The sequence below is a fragment of the Bicyclus anynana genome, chromosome 22 (genome assembly GCF_947172395.1).
Source record: "Bicyclus anynana chromosome 22, ilBicAnyn1.1, whole genome shotgun sequence".
NCBI classification, from domain to species: domain Eukaryota; kingdom Metazoa; phylum Arthropoda; class Insecta; order Lepidoptera; family Nymphalidae; genus Bicyclus; species Bicyclus anynana.
In genome coordinates, this window is record NC_069104.1 from 13,126,283 (window position 1) to 13,143,724 (window position 17,442).

General features: G+C 36.0%; 2 protein-coding genes across 5 annotated transcripts; one reads left to right on the forward strand and one right to left on the reverse strand.

The window, feature by feature from the left end:
* The first annotated feature begins 719 nt into the window (after positions 1-719).
* Positions 720-7,265, forward strand: LOC112049665 (pseudouridylate synthase 1 homolog). 2 transcript variants are annotated; one of them, XM_024087649.2, is made up of 9 exons: positions 720-858; positions 1,244-1,361; positions 2,074-2,220; positions 2,738-2,904; positions 3,612-3,882; positions 4,586-4,685; positions 4,976-5,131; positions 5,846-5,990; positions 6,824-7,265. In XM_024087649.2, the coding sequence occupies exons 2-9, from the start codon at positions 1,270-1,272 to the stop codon at positions 7,177-7,179; spliced, it is 1,434 nt and encodes a 477-aa protein (XP_023943417.2). In that variant the 5' UTR covers positions 720-858; positions 1,244-1,269; the 3' UTR covers positions 7,180-7,265. The 2 variants fall into 2 exon arrangements, with proteins under 2 accessions (XP_023943417.2, XP_023943416.2); XM_024087648.2 differs by having other exon boundaries at positions 771-939.
* A 918-nt stretch (positions 7,266-8,183) lies between these two features.
* On the reverse strand, positions 8,184-12,193 carry LOC112049668 (MYG1 exonuclease). 3 transcript variants are annotated; one of them, XM_024087654.2, is made up of 7 exons: positions 12,046-12,184; positions 11,840-11,876; positions 11,324-11,442; positions 10,325-10,456; positions 9,494-9,919; positions 9,118-9,258; positions 8,186-8,406 (listed from the first exon to the last, which is right to left on the reverse strand). In XM_024087654.2, exons 2-7 carry the CDS (start codon positions 11,843-11,845, stop codon positions 8,244-8,246), a joined length of 987 nt encoding a protein of 328 aa, XP_023943422.2. In that variant the 5' UTR covers positions 11,846-11,876; positions 12,046-12,184; the 3' UTR covers positions 8,186-8,243. The 3 variants fall into 3 exon arrangements, with proteins under 3 accessions (XP_023943423.2, XP_023943422.2, XP_023943424.2); XM_024087655.2 differs by lacking the exons at positions 11,840-11,876; positions 12,046-12,184 and adding an exon at positions 11,599-11,742 and having other exon boundaries at positions 8,184-8,406; XM_024087656.2 differs by lacking the exon at positions 11,840-11,876 and having other exon boundaries at positions 12,046-12,193.
* Between the last annotated feature and the right edge of the window lie 5,249 nt (positions 12,194-17,442).

Consider the following 17,442-nt stretch of genomic DNA (forward strand, 5'->3'; position numbering starts at 1 on the left):
AATAGTTTTTTAAGTAGATGCATTAGATCCATAATTTTGATTAAAACTAAGATTTCTAAATATTAACTCGACTTTGGGCGGTAAATTCATGGCATATCAATACGTGAAAATCTTTTAAAATGTTTGTTTTTGAAATTGTTGTTGCTTAAATTCTGCAACACAAGAAGTGCTGTCTAAATTGTTTTTTTTTTCGTTTTATTTGTTGCATAATAAAAACAATATTTCCTTTTATCAATTTATTATTATTTATTTTGAGAGCCGTGGTAGCCCAGTGGATACGACCTTTGCCTCCGATTCGGGAGGTTGTGGGTTCGAATCCGGTCCGGGGCAATGCACCTCCAACTTTTCAGTTGTGTGCATTTTAAGAAATTAAATATCACGTGTCTCAAACGGTGAAGGAAAACATCGTGAGGAATCCTGCATAGGATACATACCTGAGAATTTTCTTAATTTTCTGCGTGTCTAGTCTCTTCGTGTTAAGTGACATCTGCCAATTCGCATTGGGCCAGCGTGGTGGACCATTGGCCTAATCCCTCTTATTCTGAGAGGAGACTCGAGCTCAGTAGTGAGCCGAATATGGGTTGATAATGATGATGATGATGACAAAGAATTTATACTGCAAAAAATACGTTAGTCTATTTTCACATTGTCTGGCAACACTGTCTTATCGAAAAAAAACACCGAAAGGGAATATTTTTCCGTAATCTGTATAGCGCCTATTGTCTATGTTAAAAAACAAATTGTCAAATGTCAATGTCAAATCAACAAAAAAATGGCGTCTGCTGTCCGGCGCTGATAAAATTAATTGGGTGTAGTTTTATCAAATTGTCTCTACAATTTTATTTTTGTTATATTTAGGTATGTCTGTCCAATTATTTAAGTTGCTTGTTCATTCATTTAAACAGAGTTTACCCCGACCAACTTATATAGCAAAATCAGGTATGAATTTTAAAAACACTACCATGTGCCGTTGAATCTATTGATTTCCCTTTTCTGTTTTTATTTCTGAGAAACAGAAATCAGTAGAAATTACAATATTATTTGTGTTTGAAATGTCTAAGCGTATATAGCAATGAAACCATTTTCAAATTGCAACAACTTGCTTATTCTTGAGCATATTAAGGTTATAACTTTTATAATAGTAGGAGTTCAAAATCTATAGCTAAAATTACTAAATTAAACTAAACGTCAAATTAAACCCTATACAAAGGTGTCTGAACAGAAATATTTTTCATTATTAAAGGAGTACAAATCAGATCAGTAGCCGTGATGGAGGTGCTAACTGACAAGAAAGATGAACATGATGTAAAACACGAAGAAAATCTAGTACAGGACAAAAACCACACGCGATATAAACGCAGGTAAACTAATATTACCGTAAACAATCAAACTATTCGTCAAATCAAAACATCACATTCCAATATTGAGAAGCAAGTTGGCAAGCATGTTTGATATTTGTGATATGTATAAGGAATCCTAACATCTTTGTCACTGAAGATTTTTTTGTCTCCTAGAGGGACTGTAGAGCTTAGATACACGGTTTCATTGCTTGGTGGATCTGGGTGATAAGGCTCATGCCCTGAGAGGTACATGAATTATATACACTGTGTGCCAAACTTCCGATCTGCTCTGAATATGAGATGAATGGCTGTGAAGCATATCAGAAACATATCAGTGAAGCTAAAGCTATTATACCTGTTCAGGCTTTCTGCATTAACAAATTCAGAGGGCCTAACATGCGATTTTTACCTCATGATGAGAAATATACAAATGTAAACCAATTTTGCAGTGAAAGAGATGGAACTGGGACTACTCTGCCATCATTGATAGACATTTGTCTATTTCACGAAATAATTATGTCTTTGGTTGCATACATAGGCATGCAGGCAACTAATGTCTTGTTCACATTCACATAGAAATTGATTAAAAATCTGTATTAACTCTGTGATATAGATTTCTGAAGCCCACTTGATATATTATCTGTCTAACATTATTTCTAGAAAAACTTTCTATACTAGATCTGTCTGAATGGTAACAGTATAGAAGATCTATTTAGTCATGATTTGTCAACAGGTTTCTAAAACGACAATGGGAGGATACCACTCGGTCCAAGCAAGACAATGAGGAGGGCGGGGAGAAGAAAGTTTGTGAGCGAATCAAGAGGAAGAAGATGGCCATGTTGTTGGGTTACTGTGGGGTTGATTACTATGGAATGCAACGGTGAGTTAATTTTCAGTTAAGAATGACTAGTAGGTGCCATGCAGTTTCATGCATGTAATTACAGTTTTTGTGGGATAATTCTCACTGATAATGTAGCTTTCCATTGGAGAAAGAATTTTTGAAATTTAGTTTTGGAGCCTAGTCCATAATAAACAAACAATCAGATTACCTCTTTATAATGTTAGTTTAGATTTTATGTGACTAGCTGACATGACTGACATTGTCCTGTCATAGAAAACTTTCTATTTAAGCTGTGTATCATAAAAAAAAAAATTTTCACTTCACATTTGTATCTTCTCACATATTTTTATTGGCAATAGGTAGCCTACAACCCTTTTTCTAATCCTTGTAAAAATCCATCATATTTGTAAGTATCTTATGCTGACTGAAATAAAGTTCAAAAAGACTTCTGTACTTCTTGTGTAAAACGGGAATTGAAAGTTTACATTTTTTATAAAATCTATCAGAAGTTTTACTTTTCTACTAATTTTCATTACAATTATTTAAATATTTGTAGTAATCCTGGAGTCCCAACCATAGAGGAGGACCTGCTCAAAGCCCTGCACGATGCCAAGTATCTAAGCCCGGAGGACTTTGCCAACCAGCAGGGTGCACAGTTCCAGAGGAGCTCGCGCACTGACAAGGGTGTCTCGGCGGCCAGACAGGTTGTCTCTCTTAAACTGCGTTAGTATTTAATGTTTGGAATAGAGTACAAATACTGCTTATTAAGACAAGACCAAAATTCTGCTTCGTATTTTTTTTTCTCATCTCTTATTGTTACTGGACAATCTGTCATACGACATTGAGCCATTCGTTTTGTATGTTCATTGGTTAGTCATCAGAACGAGTAAGTCCATTAACGAATATCCTATTTTGCTGTCTACTTCTTATGACAAGATTAAAATTATTTTTAATGATATTAATACTGTATAGGACTATTAAAGCTACTATAACCCAAAACAAATGTTTAGTCCTTGGGTTCAGAAACAAAATATTTATTCATGAGCATACTGTTGTGTACACTTTCAGTATGTTATATTCATGGTGGGTCAATCAGAATTACAAGACATTTTCCTTCTAAGCCATCTGCAAGATTTTGATATTTGATAATAAATATGATTTCAAATAATATTCATATAACATTTCAAATATCACTATTTGTTTATCTTCAAAAATCTGCTCTATATAAACATTTTTAAAAATAAACCAACTTTATAAAACTTTCTCTTTAAGGGTGAATTTTTTGAAAATCCAGTTTTTGAATTTCAATTTATTTGTTTGTAGAAATGACAAGCTTCTTGTAATGTCATTGGTGCTTTTTTTTTGTAACAGAGAAGTCCTAATTTGACTTCCAGCTTCAGGCAATCATATCAATACTAATTTTATTACAGCTCTGGAAGTGAACATAGATGAAATAAACAGCAGGCTACCTCCATGTATAAAGGTGTTTGGTATAAAACGTGCCACAAACAAATTCAATTCAAAATCAAAGTGTAATGCACGGACGTACAGCTACACACTTCCCACATATGTATTTGAGCCCAGTTTGAGCGACACAGACAGGAAGTTGTACAGAATCACTGCGGAGAAGATCACTAAGGTCAACGAAGTGCTTGCAGTGTATAAAGGGACAAAGAGTTATCATAACTTCACAGAAAAGAAGTTAGTATATGCATGTAGTTTATTATAGTTAATTTTTTTTTTTAATCTGAAAATAAGTCTGTTTCTGTGATGGTATTCTTATATCTTGACTTTTTTTTAGTAAACTGAATTTTTGTTTAGTAACTTTTTCTGATCTTTAAAAGATAGATATATGTAATATAAAAGATATGAATATATTCCACCCAGTATTAATGATTTTTGTTATATCTCTAATACTAGAGACTTTATATTTATTGTCAAATTTCAATGAATTTACAGAAAATCGTGATTGTTCATAAATCATAAATCACTCTTATCTGGACCTTATGGCTCTCTAAGAAAAGGGGCTAAATAAATAATTTCTCATATGCTGTTGGAAATTGTTCAGAAGAAAGAAAATCTAAATATTACACATTCCAAAATGAACCCTGGACCTCATGATATGACATTGTATGCTAACTGCTGGACCAATGAGGCATATCTCAGTAATAAATAATATTATTGTTGTTATTATTATTATTTTTTTAAAAGAATATTAGCCATATCTTTTTTTTTTATAATGACTAATATTCCCATTCCCCTCCAACTAGTTTGAAAGACTGTGCTAGGAGTGTGTACGACAATAGACCAATGGGGCGGGGATCGAACCACCACCCCTTGGATCCAACCGCTCTTACCGTTGAGCTATTGAGGTTAAAATTGAAGTTATTTACATAAATTGCAGACATTATCAAGATCCATCCTCACTGCGGTATATGATGGACTTCAGATTGGAGCGAGTGTTCATTGAATCTGAAATGGAGTTTGCTGAACTGTTGGTTAAGGTAACTTGTTAAAAATCAGCAGTTAAGATGAACAGGAGCTTATCTTTTCAATTATTTTAAAGTGGAGATTTGTATAGATAAGTTTGTATGAAGCTGTATGAGTTTCTTTTTCTTTGAGACTGCTTACCTTTGTCAAAATTCCATCCTTCACCACTGGTTGCTAATGAGTATATAATCATAATAATTAGCTTAGTTGTGTACTCAAAAAAATGCTAAGTTTAAGAGGATCGTTAGTTTAAAAAATAAAGATTACAAATGGCGACATGGGTACTCAATGGTTACACTTTCAGGGTCAGAGCTTCATGCTTCATCAGATTAGGAAGATGGTGGGGCTGATGATAGCTGTCATACGAGGACACACAGACATGGGCATCATGGACAAGGTGTTTGGCAAAGACAAGGTGATGTTACCGACCGCTCCAGGACTTGGGCTCATGCTGGATAAGGTAATCCAATAATCTTCATCACATCAGAAAACAAAATAACTGATATCTATCATGATACATACGACGACGGCCTCCGTGGCACAGTGGTATGCGCGACGCATTTACAAGACGGAGGTCCTGGGTTCAATCCCCGGCTCGGCCGATCGAGGTTTTCTTAATTGGTCCAAGTCTGGCTGGTGGGAGGATTCGGCCGTGGCTTACCACCCTACCGACTAAGCCGTACCGCCAAGCGTTTTAGCGTTCCGGTACGATGTCCTGTAGAAACCGAAAGGCGTTTGGATTTTCATCCTCCTCCTAACAAGTTAGTCCGCTTCCATCTTAGACTGCATCATCACTTACCATCAGGTGAGATTGTAGTCAAGTCCTTAATGATAAAGATGCTTGGAGGCCATTGGATCCGCTTCCACCTTCACACAGGAAGTAAAACTATAAGAAATGTAAACAGTAATTGTTATCAATTGTAAATTATAATACTGTATGACTTTTTCAAAAGAGCAACTGTTGAGTTTCTTGCCGGTATCTTCTCAGCAGAACCTGCCTTCAGAACCGGTGGTAGAATCTTTACAAATAGTCAACTGACGTGTCAAAAGTGCTTGTAAACTGAGCCTACTTGAAATAAATGATTTTTGATTTGATTGGGCTAATTTGTAAAGAATAAAAAAAAGACTTACTATGCTTTATTCCGAAAATTAGAACTAGTAATGTATGTTGTAGGTACACTACGAGAAATACGACGCAAAGTTCAAGGACAGCCACGAGAGCCTCACGTGGGACGAGCAGGAGCAGGCCGTGGAGCAGTTCAAGCGAGAGCTGATCTTCCCCAACATCGTCAAGGGGGAGATTGAGGGCAACTCCATGGGTATGACCATGTAACTTATAGCCTGCAATGGCCAGATATATGTATCGCTTGGCAAGTTCGTTTGTAACACTTCCGATGGTCCGCGCGTGTAACGATGAATGAAAAACCCATGACTGATGCACCTCACGATTTCACACGTCGCCCGCATATCAAGCTATTTAGCTATTTTGTCACTTCTGAAAGTTCGTTAGCCCATGCTCTTACCACAGGTAAAGACAGTTGCTAATTATGGTTACTATTATTTAGTGAAGGGTTGCTACGAAGCTAAGTTGCTTAGCTTCGTACTTTACTTTTACGTTTACTTTACTAGAGACCCTTAAACATTGATCTGTAAGTGTGTTTTTCAAAGGGTTGCACTTGGCTACTTTACTCGCATATGGTAGGAACATTTAGTTGGAATTTTCATACCAGAGTTGGGTACTTGCTGGTGTTGCCTACCCGTGGCTTAAAGCACTTTAAGCCGACGGACCATTAAAATATGCTGATAACATTCACATCTTATAATATAAGATGTCAAAAAAAAACAAACAATCATGTAGAAAATTTAATTTAAAAACTGGCCAATTTTCCTTTGACAGTTTTAAAATTATTGGTAAAGAAAATTATACCTAAAGACCTTTAAATATAGTCCAATATTAATAAAATCCCAAATTCAGAGCAAATTCAACCTTAAGTACGGAGTTTAAGGTTGAATTTGCAAATGGGACTACTTGAATTGAGTGCCAAGAAGTTGTGTTTGGCACTCATTGAGTGGGGATGTTTATTGGTCGCTGATTGTGCATCCACTTTTTAATAGGAGATTGATGACTTATAATGATGATTATGTTCTACAGGTATATGGCTTGAAAAAATAAAGAAGCATTCCTTTGATCCGTCCGACAATGTCGTTGATGACAAGAATGATGTTGACGAAGTTGGCGGTGGCGATGATGATGAAGACGATGACGAAGAATTGAGGAAAGATGTCAAAAAGCAAGAAATAAAAGGCAATAGTGAAAAAGAGGAATCAAATGGTGGGTGCAGTATGAAAGCAGATACAGAAAAATCAACGAAAGATGTCAAAAAGGAAGAAATAAAAGATAACTGTGAAAAAGATGTTGATAATGTAATATTAGAATCGAAGAATGAAAATAGTGTAAATGTAGAAATAGGGTGTGACGTAAAAACACGTATAGATAAAATGATATGAATATTAGTTTTTACTTAGTTTTAGTTGTAATTTTAAGAGAACATATTAATGATTCCTTTATATACAATAAAAATTTAGAATGCTTTTTTGAGGTTTTTTTATTTCAAAAGATAATTTTCATGGTTTTTATATTCTGTATAGATTTCAATTTGGTCATAATAGAGCATGCTGGTGTCGCGGTTGTGTTACAAACTTTCAACCCTTGTTTCATCCCCTGCTAATCATATTTTCGCCGCAACAAGTAGCCATGTTCTGCTCCAAGGGTTGATTTATCTCATATTCAAAATTAATCAAAATCGGTTTAGACGTAAAAAGGTAGACTACCTATTTTCTCATTTATAACATTGTGTTTTTCAGACAGCATGGGTACGATGACTGTTGCCTTATGACGTTTCATAATACGTACTACTATCGTGAATCGCGGCAAACTTTCAAGAGTGAAACGAACCGTCACCATACCCATGCTATCTGAAAAACACTAGAGTATCTCTACTAATATTATAAACGCGAAAGTTTGTGTGGATGTATGTTTGTTACTCTTTAATGCCCCTAATACTGAAGCGATTTTGCTATTTGTAATGGAAATAGATTTTACTCTAAATTAATACATAGGCTACTTATTATCCCGAAAAAATTCATGGATTCCCAAGATTTACGAAATCCGGATAATTTTGATGGTATGAATGTTTGATACTCTTTCACGCTTCGGCTACTGAACCAAATCACCTGAAATTTGAAGTAGAGATAGAGTATTAAAGGATTATGAAACACGGTTAAAACTCACGTGATATTATAATTATTTCTTAGGTCAGAGTATGCCAGACTAGTTACGAACCCATACGGGGTCCTTAGTCATGAGCTGGTTCTTGCATCGCGGCACGATAGAGTATTATCTGGATTAACATATGCTTAGGCTACTTTTTATCCCAGAAAAATCCACGGTTCCCGAGGGATTTGCGAAAAACTAAGTTGCGCGCATGAAGTCGTGGGCGTCCGCTAGTGGATAATAAAAAACTTTATATTTTTTTTTAATTTGAAATATAATTTTGATACATCCAACATACTTATACAGCATTCAAGCTATCTACAGCCATAGCTAGAGCGCCTTTCCTGGAAGTGTTACCGCCAATAAAGCCTGTGCTGTGGCAGAATATACAGCCTTCTATGCCTGAGGTCTCGCTTAGCTGGTCGTCGCGTACGCCCCACCATTTTTTGTTCAGGGGTTTCCTAAAATTACAAACAAAAAATAAATAAATGAAAATGTTCTTTATCATAACCAACCAGGAGAGAACCAAGAGGATCAGACCACCCTCCTTATACGGGAGGGATATTGAATTTAGACATTGGGGTTGGCCAATTTAGGGTGATATTTAATTTTGTATAAATCACTAGTGTTTTTCAGATAGCATGGGTATGGTGGCAGTTGCCTTATGACGTTCATAATACGTATTATTATCGTGAATCTCGGCAAACTTTCAATAGTGAAACGAACTGTCACCGTACCCATGCTACCTGAAAAACACTATACCAGATGTTAACAATATAAACGTCAGACAACTTTGTTTTATGAAAGCTAAAAAATTATCAGCCCTTGCTATATGATTATATTGATGAATATATTCATCATCATATATTCGGCTCGCTGTTGAGCATGAGTCTCCTCACATGAGAGAGGTTAGGCCTTAGTCTACCACACTAGACAAATGCAGATAAGCAGATTTCACACACATGAGAATTAAGAAAATTCCCAGGTATGTGGGTTTCCTTATAAGATATGTGATATTTAATTTCATAAAATGCATGTAACTGAAAAGTTGGTTTATGAGGGAGACTTCGTAATCGAAGGCAGAAGTCATATCCACTAGGCTTCACTTCATTATAACCATACCTACTTAATGGTTATAGTTAAGGAGGTTAGTTTAATCTGATTGAATTTACCTGGTAACAAAACTGGTGGGTTTGACAGGCACCGCCTGGATTCTCCATGAGTTTGGCTTATCCATGAATATAACATACTTGATTTCATTTCCTAGCCCTAATTCCTCTTCCAGGTCAAACAAATGCTCCTTCCATGGGAACCTAAGAAACAATTTTATGATTTAACTGTAATATTAAAAACTATTTATATTCAATGTACCATTTACCACAAAATATAATTATGAAAATGAAGGACTTTCTCCATACAAACTTTCAACCTCTATTCCACCCCCTTTGATATATATTTTCGTGAGAAAAAGTAATCTACTCCTAAATCTCAAAACCATTCATTCATCAAAATCTTTAAATAATAACATTAGTATAGATTATAACTCGCCTTTCTTTAAATTCCAATATTTGTCCTGATTCATGCACCTCTAGCCTTTCTTCTATTGCCGATTTCACATAATCTCTCGCCGGCAACCACACTGATATGAAATAGTTCACAGTGTACAAAAACTCTTCACTGACCAAAGCTATTGCTTTTTCAAACAGTTCGCTAACATCCGAGTTTTGTTCAGAATTCCATTCAGGGTTCAACCTATGCACTCGGGCACTTAAATGGGTTCTTATTTTGTATCTCGGCTCCTCGTCTGTCATTGGAACTCCATTGTCTATTGCATCCATCTCTTCGACTATATGTTCATACACTTTCTTGTATATTATCCGTAAATCTTCTGGAGAAAATGGGTGTCCTTTAGGTGCTAGCTCTTGGAGTAAATTTTCACCATACTTTGCATAGATAAGTCCTGCTGAGCTTAATCTAGAAAAAGAAAAGTTCCTTTAATACTCAATTGAAATGGCATTTGACAGATCATATGTTATGTTGCAAGACAGATAAATGGAGTAAATAGGTAACACTTTTTTCAAGAGATGGGAACAGATAATGCAGACTTCTAACAACATGTGAAGAAGACGTCCACCTAACTCTGGGGGCCTTGCTGGACAAGAGTCTTGGCTGTCAGGGTGCAGTAAAGCAGTTAGAAAAGGCATAGATCAGGTGACACCAAACAGTAAAACAACTTTAAGGTAAATTGTTCAGAACAAAAAGGCTACTTTTTAAACCCAACAATGCTTGCACAGTGCTTGTTGTCAAAGTGTATGTATGCAGCTCATTATACAGAGACACATAATCACTAAAACAACTAAGCGATTGCAAAGAACTTACTTAATTTTGTACTTGTCTCCAAGTTCAGGTCTCAAAGAGCTTAGAGTCTCATTAAATTCCCTCTGATGGTGGTCGTAGCGTTTCTTCTGATGATCAAACTCTGCTCCCACGTCTACCACTATGTCACATGATCTGAAACAGTGTAATGTGATGAAGGATTACCAAAGAAATATTTAAAAAATTCCGAGGGGAGCTGTGGAAGGCCAACGGCCACAAGGTAGATATCCAACCCGATGGTCGGATCTTCTCAAGGAAACAGGACCCTGTAACTATTACAGTGACGTCAAAATGGCTAGCGACCATACTCAATGGAGGAGCATTGTATGTCATTAGTGACCAATTGGAGAGAGAGAGAGAGAGAAGTGGGTTAAGTGGCCTTTCACTTTCCTTTACTCACACGGCCCCTATGTCTGTCTTATATAATGTTATATAAACTTTTTTAGAAGTTAAACCTACCGACCGACCTAATATCACGTGAGTTTTAGACGTGCTTCATAATCAATTATATAAACTTGTTTAGATCTATATACAGGGTGCTTGGGAGTATTTCCCATAACTCTAGGGTTATATTTAAATTAAATATGTCCAAGGAACATGTGTTCTAAAATGAATATTTTCGGAGTAAATAATATATATATTTCTTTTGTAAATAGATCTTAAAATATATCCCTTATATATGCACCCTTATAATGATGACGTAGTGAAACTTATCTATTGATAAATATCACAAAATAGCTAATTAGTGAAGTGCAGAGTGCCAGTATAGTGGAATGCTACGGTGATAGTATCTAGCCACAGTGAATGCCTAGCACCAGACCAGACCAATGAATGAACCAATTTAGAAAATGTAAAATCCTAAACTGATCTGAGCTGGGAATCAAACTCAGGACATCTCTGTTGAACACCACAGCACTACCAACTGCACCAGAATTTGTCAAACATGTTACTTAAAAAAGTATAAATTGAACGGTCAGTGAGCCTTTCAGTTAAAGAACATACTTGAGTTTCTCTAGGTCTCTAGTTCGGACAATCTCTGCATCTTTATACTCCGGGAGACGACGGAGCATGAAGCATGCCAGCACCTCATCACAGTGAAAGACGCCATCATGAGTACCAATCTAAAAACAAATAAATTTTTCAATGTGGCCAGTCATCTTTGGATTTATTTGGCTGTTTTTTTAATTTTCAGTAAGCAATATAAAACCTGCTAACATCTGTGGCACGGCAGTGCCCTCTCCAAGTCTACCGTTAAAAAGCGGCAAGGCAGTACCTACCATACTTTTCTCGAAGCAATTCAAGCCATTTTCCACACCATAAAACTTTAGACCTCTGAGACCAGAATACAGAGACAGAGACTCTGAGACCAGAATACTGAACTTTGAGTAACCAAGCAGGCAATTTAAGGATAGATACGGTATCTATATTCCAAATTTCATTAATTTGAACGATTTAACTTTCAAAACATAATATGAGAAAAAATTATGCAAGAGACAATAATGTTTAGCAGTAACTAACCTTCATGTTTTGAAATTCGAACAACTTTACAGTAGCACTAAAATTACGAAAGGCAGATTTAGTATAAAATTTTCCAAGATTTCGTATGAACATATTGACAATACACTAAACAAAAGAGTTAATCGAAATAATTCGATTAACCTAAAAACATGGTGGTTAGGCGGCAAAAATAGTTTTAATGTAACTATGTTAATTTAATTACTTACAATAATAACCAAAGATTACTATAGATAACGAATTAAAATAACAGTTAATTTAATCCTTTATTAAACATCAATATAAAAATATAATAATGAAAAAAGTAACATAGCGCGGAACATGGACCAAAAAACTAAAAAGAACAGACCGCAGACACAGAGCACAGAATAGATTATAGACAGAGTATTAGTATAATAATCTATGGACAGACTGAGACCAAGGAACATGTTTACTCAGGAGGACTGAGACAAATAACACCAGACAACACAGAGACAGACCGAGATGAAGAACTGCACAGAACTAACACTGAACACAAACGTCAAATGAACACAAACTCACACATTGCACCCACTTTCACGAACATTATAAGTCATTTTGTAAGAAAAACGAGCTTAGATTAGGTATTTATTTTGTATTGATGGATTGATAGAAGATATTGAGTCCAGCGAGGTAGGGCGTCCTTATGTATTTAGTCTGAGCACACCACAGACGACAAGTGGATAAATCAAAGAGTAAATTAATATAATGGGAATAAATGAAGAAAGGAAAAAATCACTGGTCACGAGAATATAATCTTTGCTCGTCACCGTAAAGGAACTCAGCCAAATTATATAAGAACCCTCCTCGTTAACCGTTACCCCACTTTCAAAGATCCAGAATCAACGATCTAACGCGTTTTTAAAAACTATTTATAATTATCCGATTTATTCATTGTTGTAATAATTGTCGTCATAAAAAGAACTCCCTAAAATGCTGGTTTGTATAGTTAAATGGCATAAAATACAGTCCACAACTTCTAATTTATCAAAAGATGAAGTCTTTATTAACCGACTTCCAAAAAGGAGGAGGTTCTACGTTCGGCTGTATGTATGTTTTTTTTTTTATGTATGTATGTCCAGCGATAATTTCGTCATTTATAGGCCGATTTTGAAAATTCTTTTTTTATTTTGAAGGGTTTAATTCCAGGGTGGTCCCATTTTTTTCATGTCAGGATCTGATGATGGTATCCTGGAGAAATCGAGGGGAACTTTCGAAAATTGTAGAGACGGCTAGTGCGTTTGTTAGTGTTTCCATAAGGTATTTTAAACCACTACAATTTTGTGAAGGTCTGGAGGTGGTCTGACGATGGAGCCGAAGGCGAGTGAAGAGTACTCCTCGACGGTTCACAGTAGCTACCTTGTGTTTGGACTTGATAAATTTGTATTGATGAGATCTTTCCACCTACATAGGTTGTGACTGTTTTAAGGGTCTGGTGATGAAGACGAAGGAGAGTGAAGAGAACTCCTCGACGGTTCACAGTAGCTACCTTGTGTTTGGACTTGATAAATTAGTATTGATGAGAACTTTCCACCTAGATGGGTTGTCACTGTATTAAGGGTCTGGTGATGAAGACGAAGGACAGTTAAGAAGTTAAGTTTTTTTGGATATTCATATTACGAGTAGATATAAAGGGGGAGTGAAATTTTGTAAATGAGTTAAGGTAGTATTCTCAAAATTGGGGTTGTAGGATTTAGATACTTGTCATAAAAAATAACGTTTCAGCTAATTGCTTATTAATTTTTGATCAAACACTAAAAATGAAAAAATAAAAATTTTAATAAAAAAAATTCAACCGACTTCCAACTCAAAAATAACCTAAACTAAAAAGCAAAAAATAACATCTTACCTATGTGCTACCTTCTGATCAATTTGAAGGCGGTGCCAATCCAGTGTCATGTTTTAATTAAAGCCGTTTCTGAAAGAACTACATAAATTACGTAATTTAAACGGCTTGAATTGAAACATTGCTTGGCACCGCCTCCAAACTGATCAGAAGGTAGCACATAGGTAAGATGTTATTTTTTGCTTTTTAGTTTAGGTTATTTTTGAGTTGGAAGTCGGTTGAATTTTTTTTATTAATTTTTTTTTATATATAATTTTTTTTTAAGTTAATTATATCAAAGTAATAAAAATAATATCTGAAAATAATTGATTTTTTAGGTGGAGCAATAAAAACATCGATCAAGTAATCGAATATTCTATGAATAATAATAATAATAAATATACTTAAACAATACACACCACTATCTAGCCCCAAAGCAAGCATACAGAGTAGCTTGTGTTATGGGTGCTAAGATAGTTGATATTATAATCCTAATATACAATTATATACGATGTAAAAAGCAGGGTCACTACCCACTGCGCCACGCGGCGGTAGTCAAAAACCGTGTGCTTGTTATTTTTTGCAATTGCACGTTGTAGAGTCAACATCTCCTGAAGATGCTCCGGTTTCGGGGTGAAACGTACGTAGAGAGTATTTTGTCGGACCTGGGTGACGTTGTCGCATGGGTTCGCCGAATTTTCGCGGATGATAGCAAAATAAATAAATCATTATATAATCTTGTTATTCTGTGTAAAATTTACATGTGTGTGTATTGCGAATCAACTTTATAGTAGTGTGTAGTGTATTTTACCATACATACAAAGATTTGTCCAGTACTGACCGAGTAGGTGAGGTTGGCAGTTGGGGAGACTATCTGATATTAGCCTTCCCTTTACACCCCCATTCGTATCGTGATGTTTGGAAGTCCCTATGTACAGTGGACGTCCGTCGACTGGCATGATGATGATGTACTTAATGACACAAAATAGATTTAATGATGTAAAATATGTGTGAGTTTACCTCGTTCCCCCAAAAAATAACGGACAGTTTTCTTGGTGAATTTGTTTGCAATACAATTCCATATGTGTCTGGTCTGAGCCATCTGTGGTCTGAGAGTCTCAAAACCTAGGTACATATGGTAGGGGTAGGGTGTCCTTATGCCTACCATTTATATAGGTTTTATGCCAACTTTTAGGACGCTAAAATACAAGTTTCAATGAATATTTAGCTGACCTTAGAATATGCTCTACCCGCGGCTGCGCACTCTCCGTCCGCTACCTCGAAAACGATTCACATAAACATTCGTGTTAAAAAAAGTATTGAAATATTTAAAATAATATGCAAAAACTGAAAAGTTTTAACTAGTAGAAAGCAATTATAAAACAGTCTGGACTAATTAAGTAATATAATTAATTATGTAGACTAACAGTAGGTAGATTGTTAAACAAAGGGCTAAAATGACCCAATCTATATGAAGACGAACTATATTTTAGGGCATGAACCGTAAGGATAACACAAATTGCTACAATTTTGGATATTATGGAAGATGCTTTTACCCGACAACTCCGACTTTCCGACTCGGATTCCGACTGCTGTGAAGATGATTATTGAGTATGTAGGTTATTCCACTCTTTGTTTTTTTTTCTCCACTTATTAAATTTTTCATAGGTAGGTATTTGGTGTATGGGTTGTGATCAACACACCTTAGGGGTCTGTTGATCACAACCCATCTAGGTGGAAAGTTCTCATCAATACAAATTAATCAAGTCCAAACAAAAGGTAACTGCTGTAAATCGTTGACGAGTTCCAATGTCGGTTCCATCATCAGACCGACTCCAGACCTTCATGAACTTTTAGTGGTCTAATATACCTAATGAAAAAATCAACAAATGCACTAGTAGTCTCTATGATTTTTGGAAGTTCGATTTCTCCAGGATTCTATCATCAGATCCTAACATGAAAAAAATGGGACCACCCTGAAAGAATATTCTTCCAAACAAAAAAATAATTTTCAAAATCGGCCTGCAAATGACGAAAATATCGCTGGACATACATAAAAAAACAGTATACAGCAGTATATAGTCGTAGTACTATCAATACACACATATAATAAAATTAATATGTCTGTCTGTAATTTTAAAATAAATGTGTTTTCTCAAGTGCTCATAGTTATTTAGTGTACACAATATCAAAACACGAACAAGCTTTTTTAAAATTACTTTGTCTGTATGTTTGTTCTAGCTAAGCTTAGGCTGAATTTACAGAGACTTTCACTGAAATAGGCTATTGAGCAAGATACAGGCTACTTTTTATCATGAAAAAGCGGCACGCATGAGGCCTCAGTTTGGAGGCCTCATGCGTGCTGCGTTGCAAGAACCAGCTCCGGACTAAGGGCCTCGGATTAGTTCGAAACTAATAATTTAGTCGTGTTTCAATTAATATGAATAACACTCGTGTTTTTTTTTTGTTATTCTTTACATGTTGGCCTTGACTAAAATCTCACATAAGTGATGATGCAATCTAAGCGGGCTAACTTGTTAAGAGGAGGATGAAAATTCACACCCCTACCGGTTTTTACACGACATCGTACCGGAACGCTAAATCGCTTGGCGTCTTTGCCGGTAGGCTGGTAACTAGCCACGACCGAAACCTCCCACCAGCCAAAATGTGATAGTTTACATTCTAAAATATACATGTTCCTGTGGGATTCACGAAAAAACTGAATTTCACGCTAACAAAGTCGCAGGCGTTCGATTAACTGTAAGACACGAGGTGACATTCATTTTAAGGCAAAATTTTTGTAATTTTCCACAAAAACGAACTGGGCACGCGCCGGTTTCCCAGGAACAAAAGCCCAGTGCCCGTTTTGGTTGTATTAAATCATCAGCAATGTGCCAACCGATGCTTAAGTGGGCCCCTCTCTGTATATGGGCCGGAATGTTGTTCACGTATCGAAAATCAATTAACAGGTTGCCTTGTTTCGGATGACAGGAATCGGGCCGCCTTCAAACTTTGGTGGCTTCTAACAATGCGTTTGAGGAAAACTGGTTGGGGACAATTTGAAAATTGGTTTGGGAGCCTGCGAGAGCTAGACAAACCTCATTTTATATATCAGATAGTGTGGGGTATCGCTATCGGTGTTTTCGTGGATTATAAGGATTTTTAAGTGCTAATATAATCTGCGGAACCCTACACTGCGCGTAGCGTGACACGTACTTTGCTGGTATTTTTTTCAATTGAAATTATTACTTGTAGGTTGAAATTATATCTTACATCTCTGCCGTAATTACATCAGTTTTTCGTTAGTTTTTATTAAATGTTTGTTTTCTCTATTTACATGTAACCAATATCATGTTTTTCTTAATTTCTGTGAAACAACAACTTTGGGCTCAAATTTTGCCGCCTCTTAAAATATGTCGCCACTCCAGGCATACCTCATTTTAAGTAGGCTGAAAGTTTGTCAGTTTGTTCGCCTACTGGACCTACCTGGACTGGTGGTAGAAGATAGTGGATTTTAAGGGTCCACGCTTTAAATCGTCGAAGTATGAAGTGACCTTTTAAATATTTTTCTCGGCATAATACATTAGAAATCATGTCAATCACCATTTACTTAGCTTTGCGGCAAACCTTCGAAAAAAGTCGTTAAACATTCTCTTTAGGTGAACTTTGAGGGACCCTAGTGAAAGGTTGCCACAAAGATAAATGATGACGATACGTTTCATACTTGGACCATTACAAATCGAGATTCTGCTCCTTTGAAGGC

Bases quoted from the DNA above. Each gene is read 5' to 3' on its own strand.
- LOC112049665 (XM_024087648.2), top strand. From the start codon at position 861: ATGTCTGTCCAATTATTTAAGTTGCTTGTTCATTCATTTAAACAGAGT. The intron at 5,132-5,845 runs GTAATCCAATAA...TGTATGTTGTAG, and splicing joins TTGGGCTCATGCTGGATAAG to GTACACTACGAGAAATACGA. The intron at 5,991-6,823 runs GTATGACCATGT...TATGTTCTACAG, and splicing joins GATTGAGGGCAACTCCATGG to GTATATGGCTTGAAAAAATA.
- LOC112049668 (XM_024087654.2), bottom strand. The intron at 9,920-10,324 runs GTAAGTTCTTTG...TTCTTTTTCTAG, and splicing joins GGAGACAAGTACAAAATTAA to ATTAAGCTCAGCAGGACTTA. The intron at 8,407-9,117 runs GTAAATTCAATC...TTGTAATTTTAG, and splicing joins CCCACCAGTTTTGTTACCAG to GAAACCCCTGAACAAAAAAT.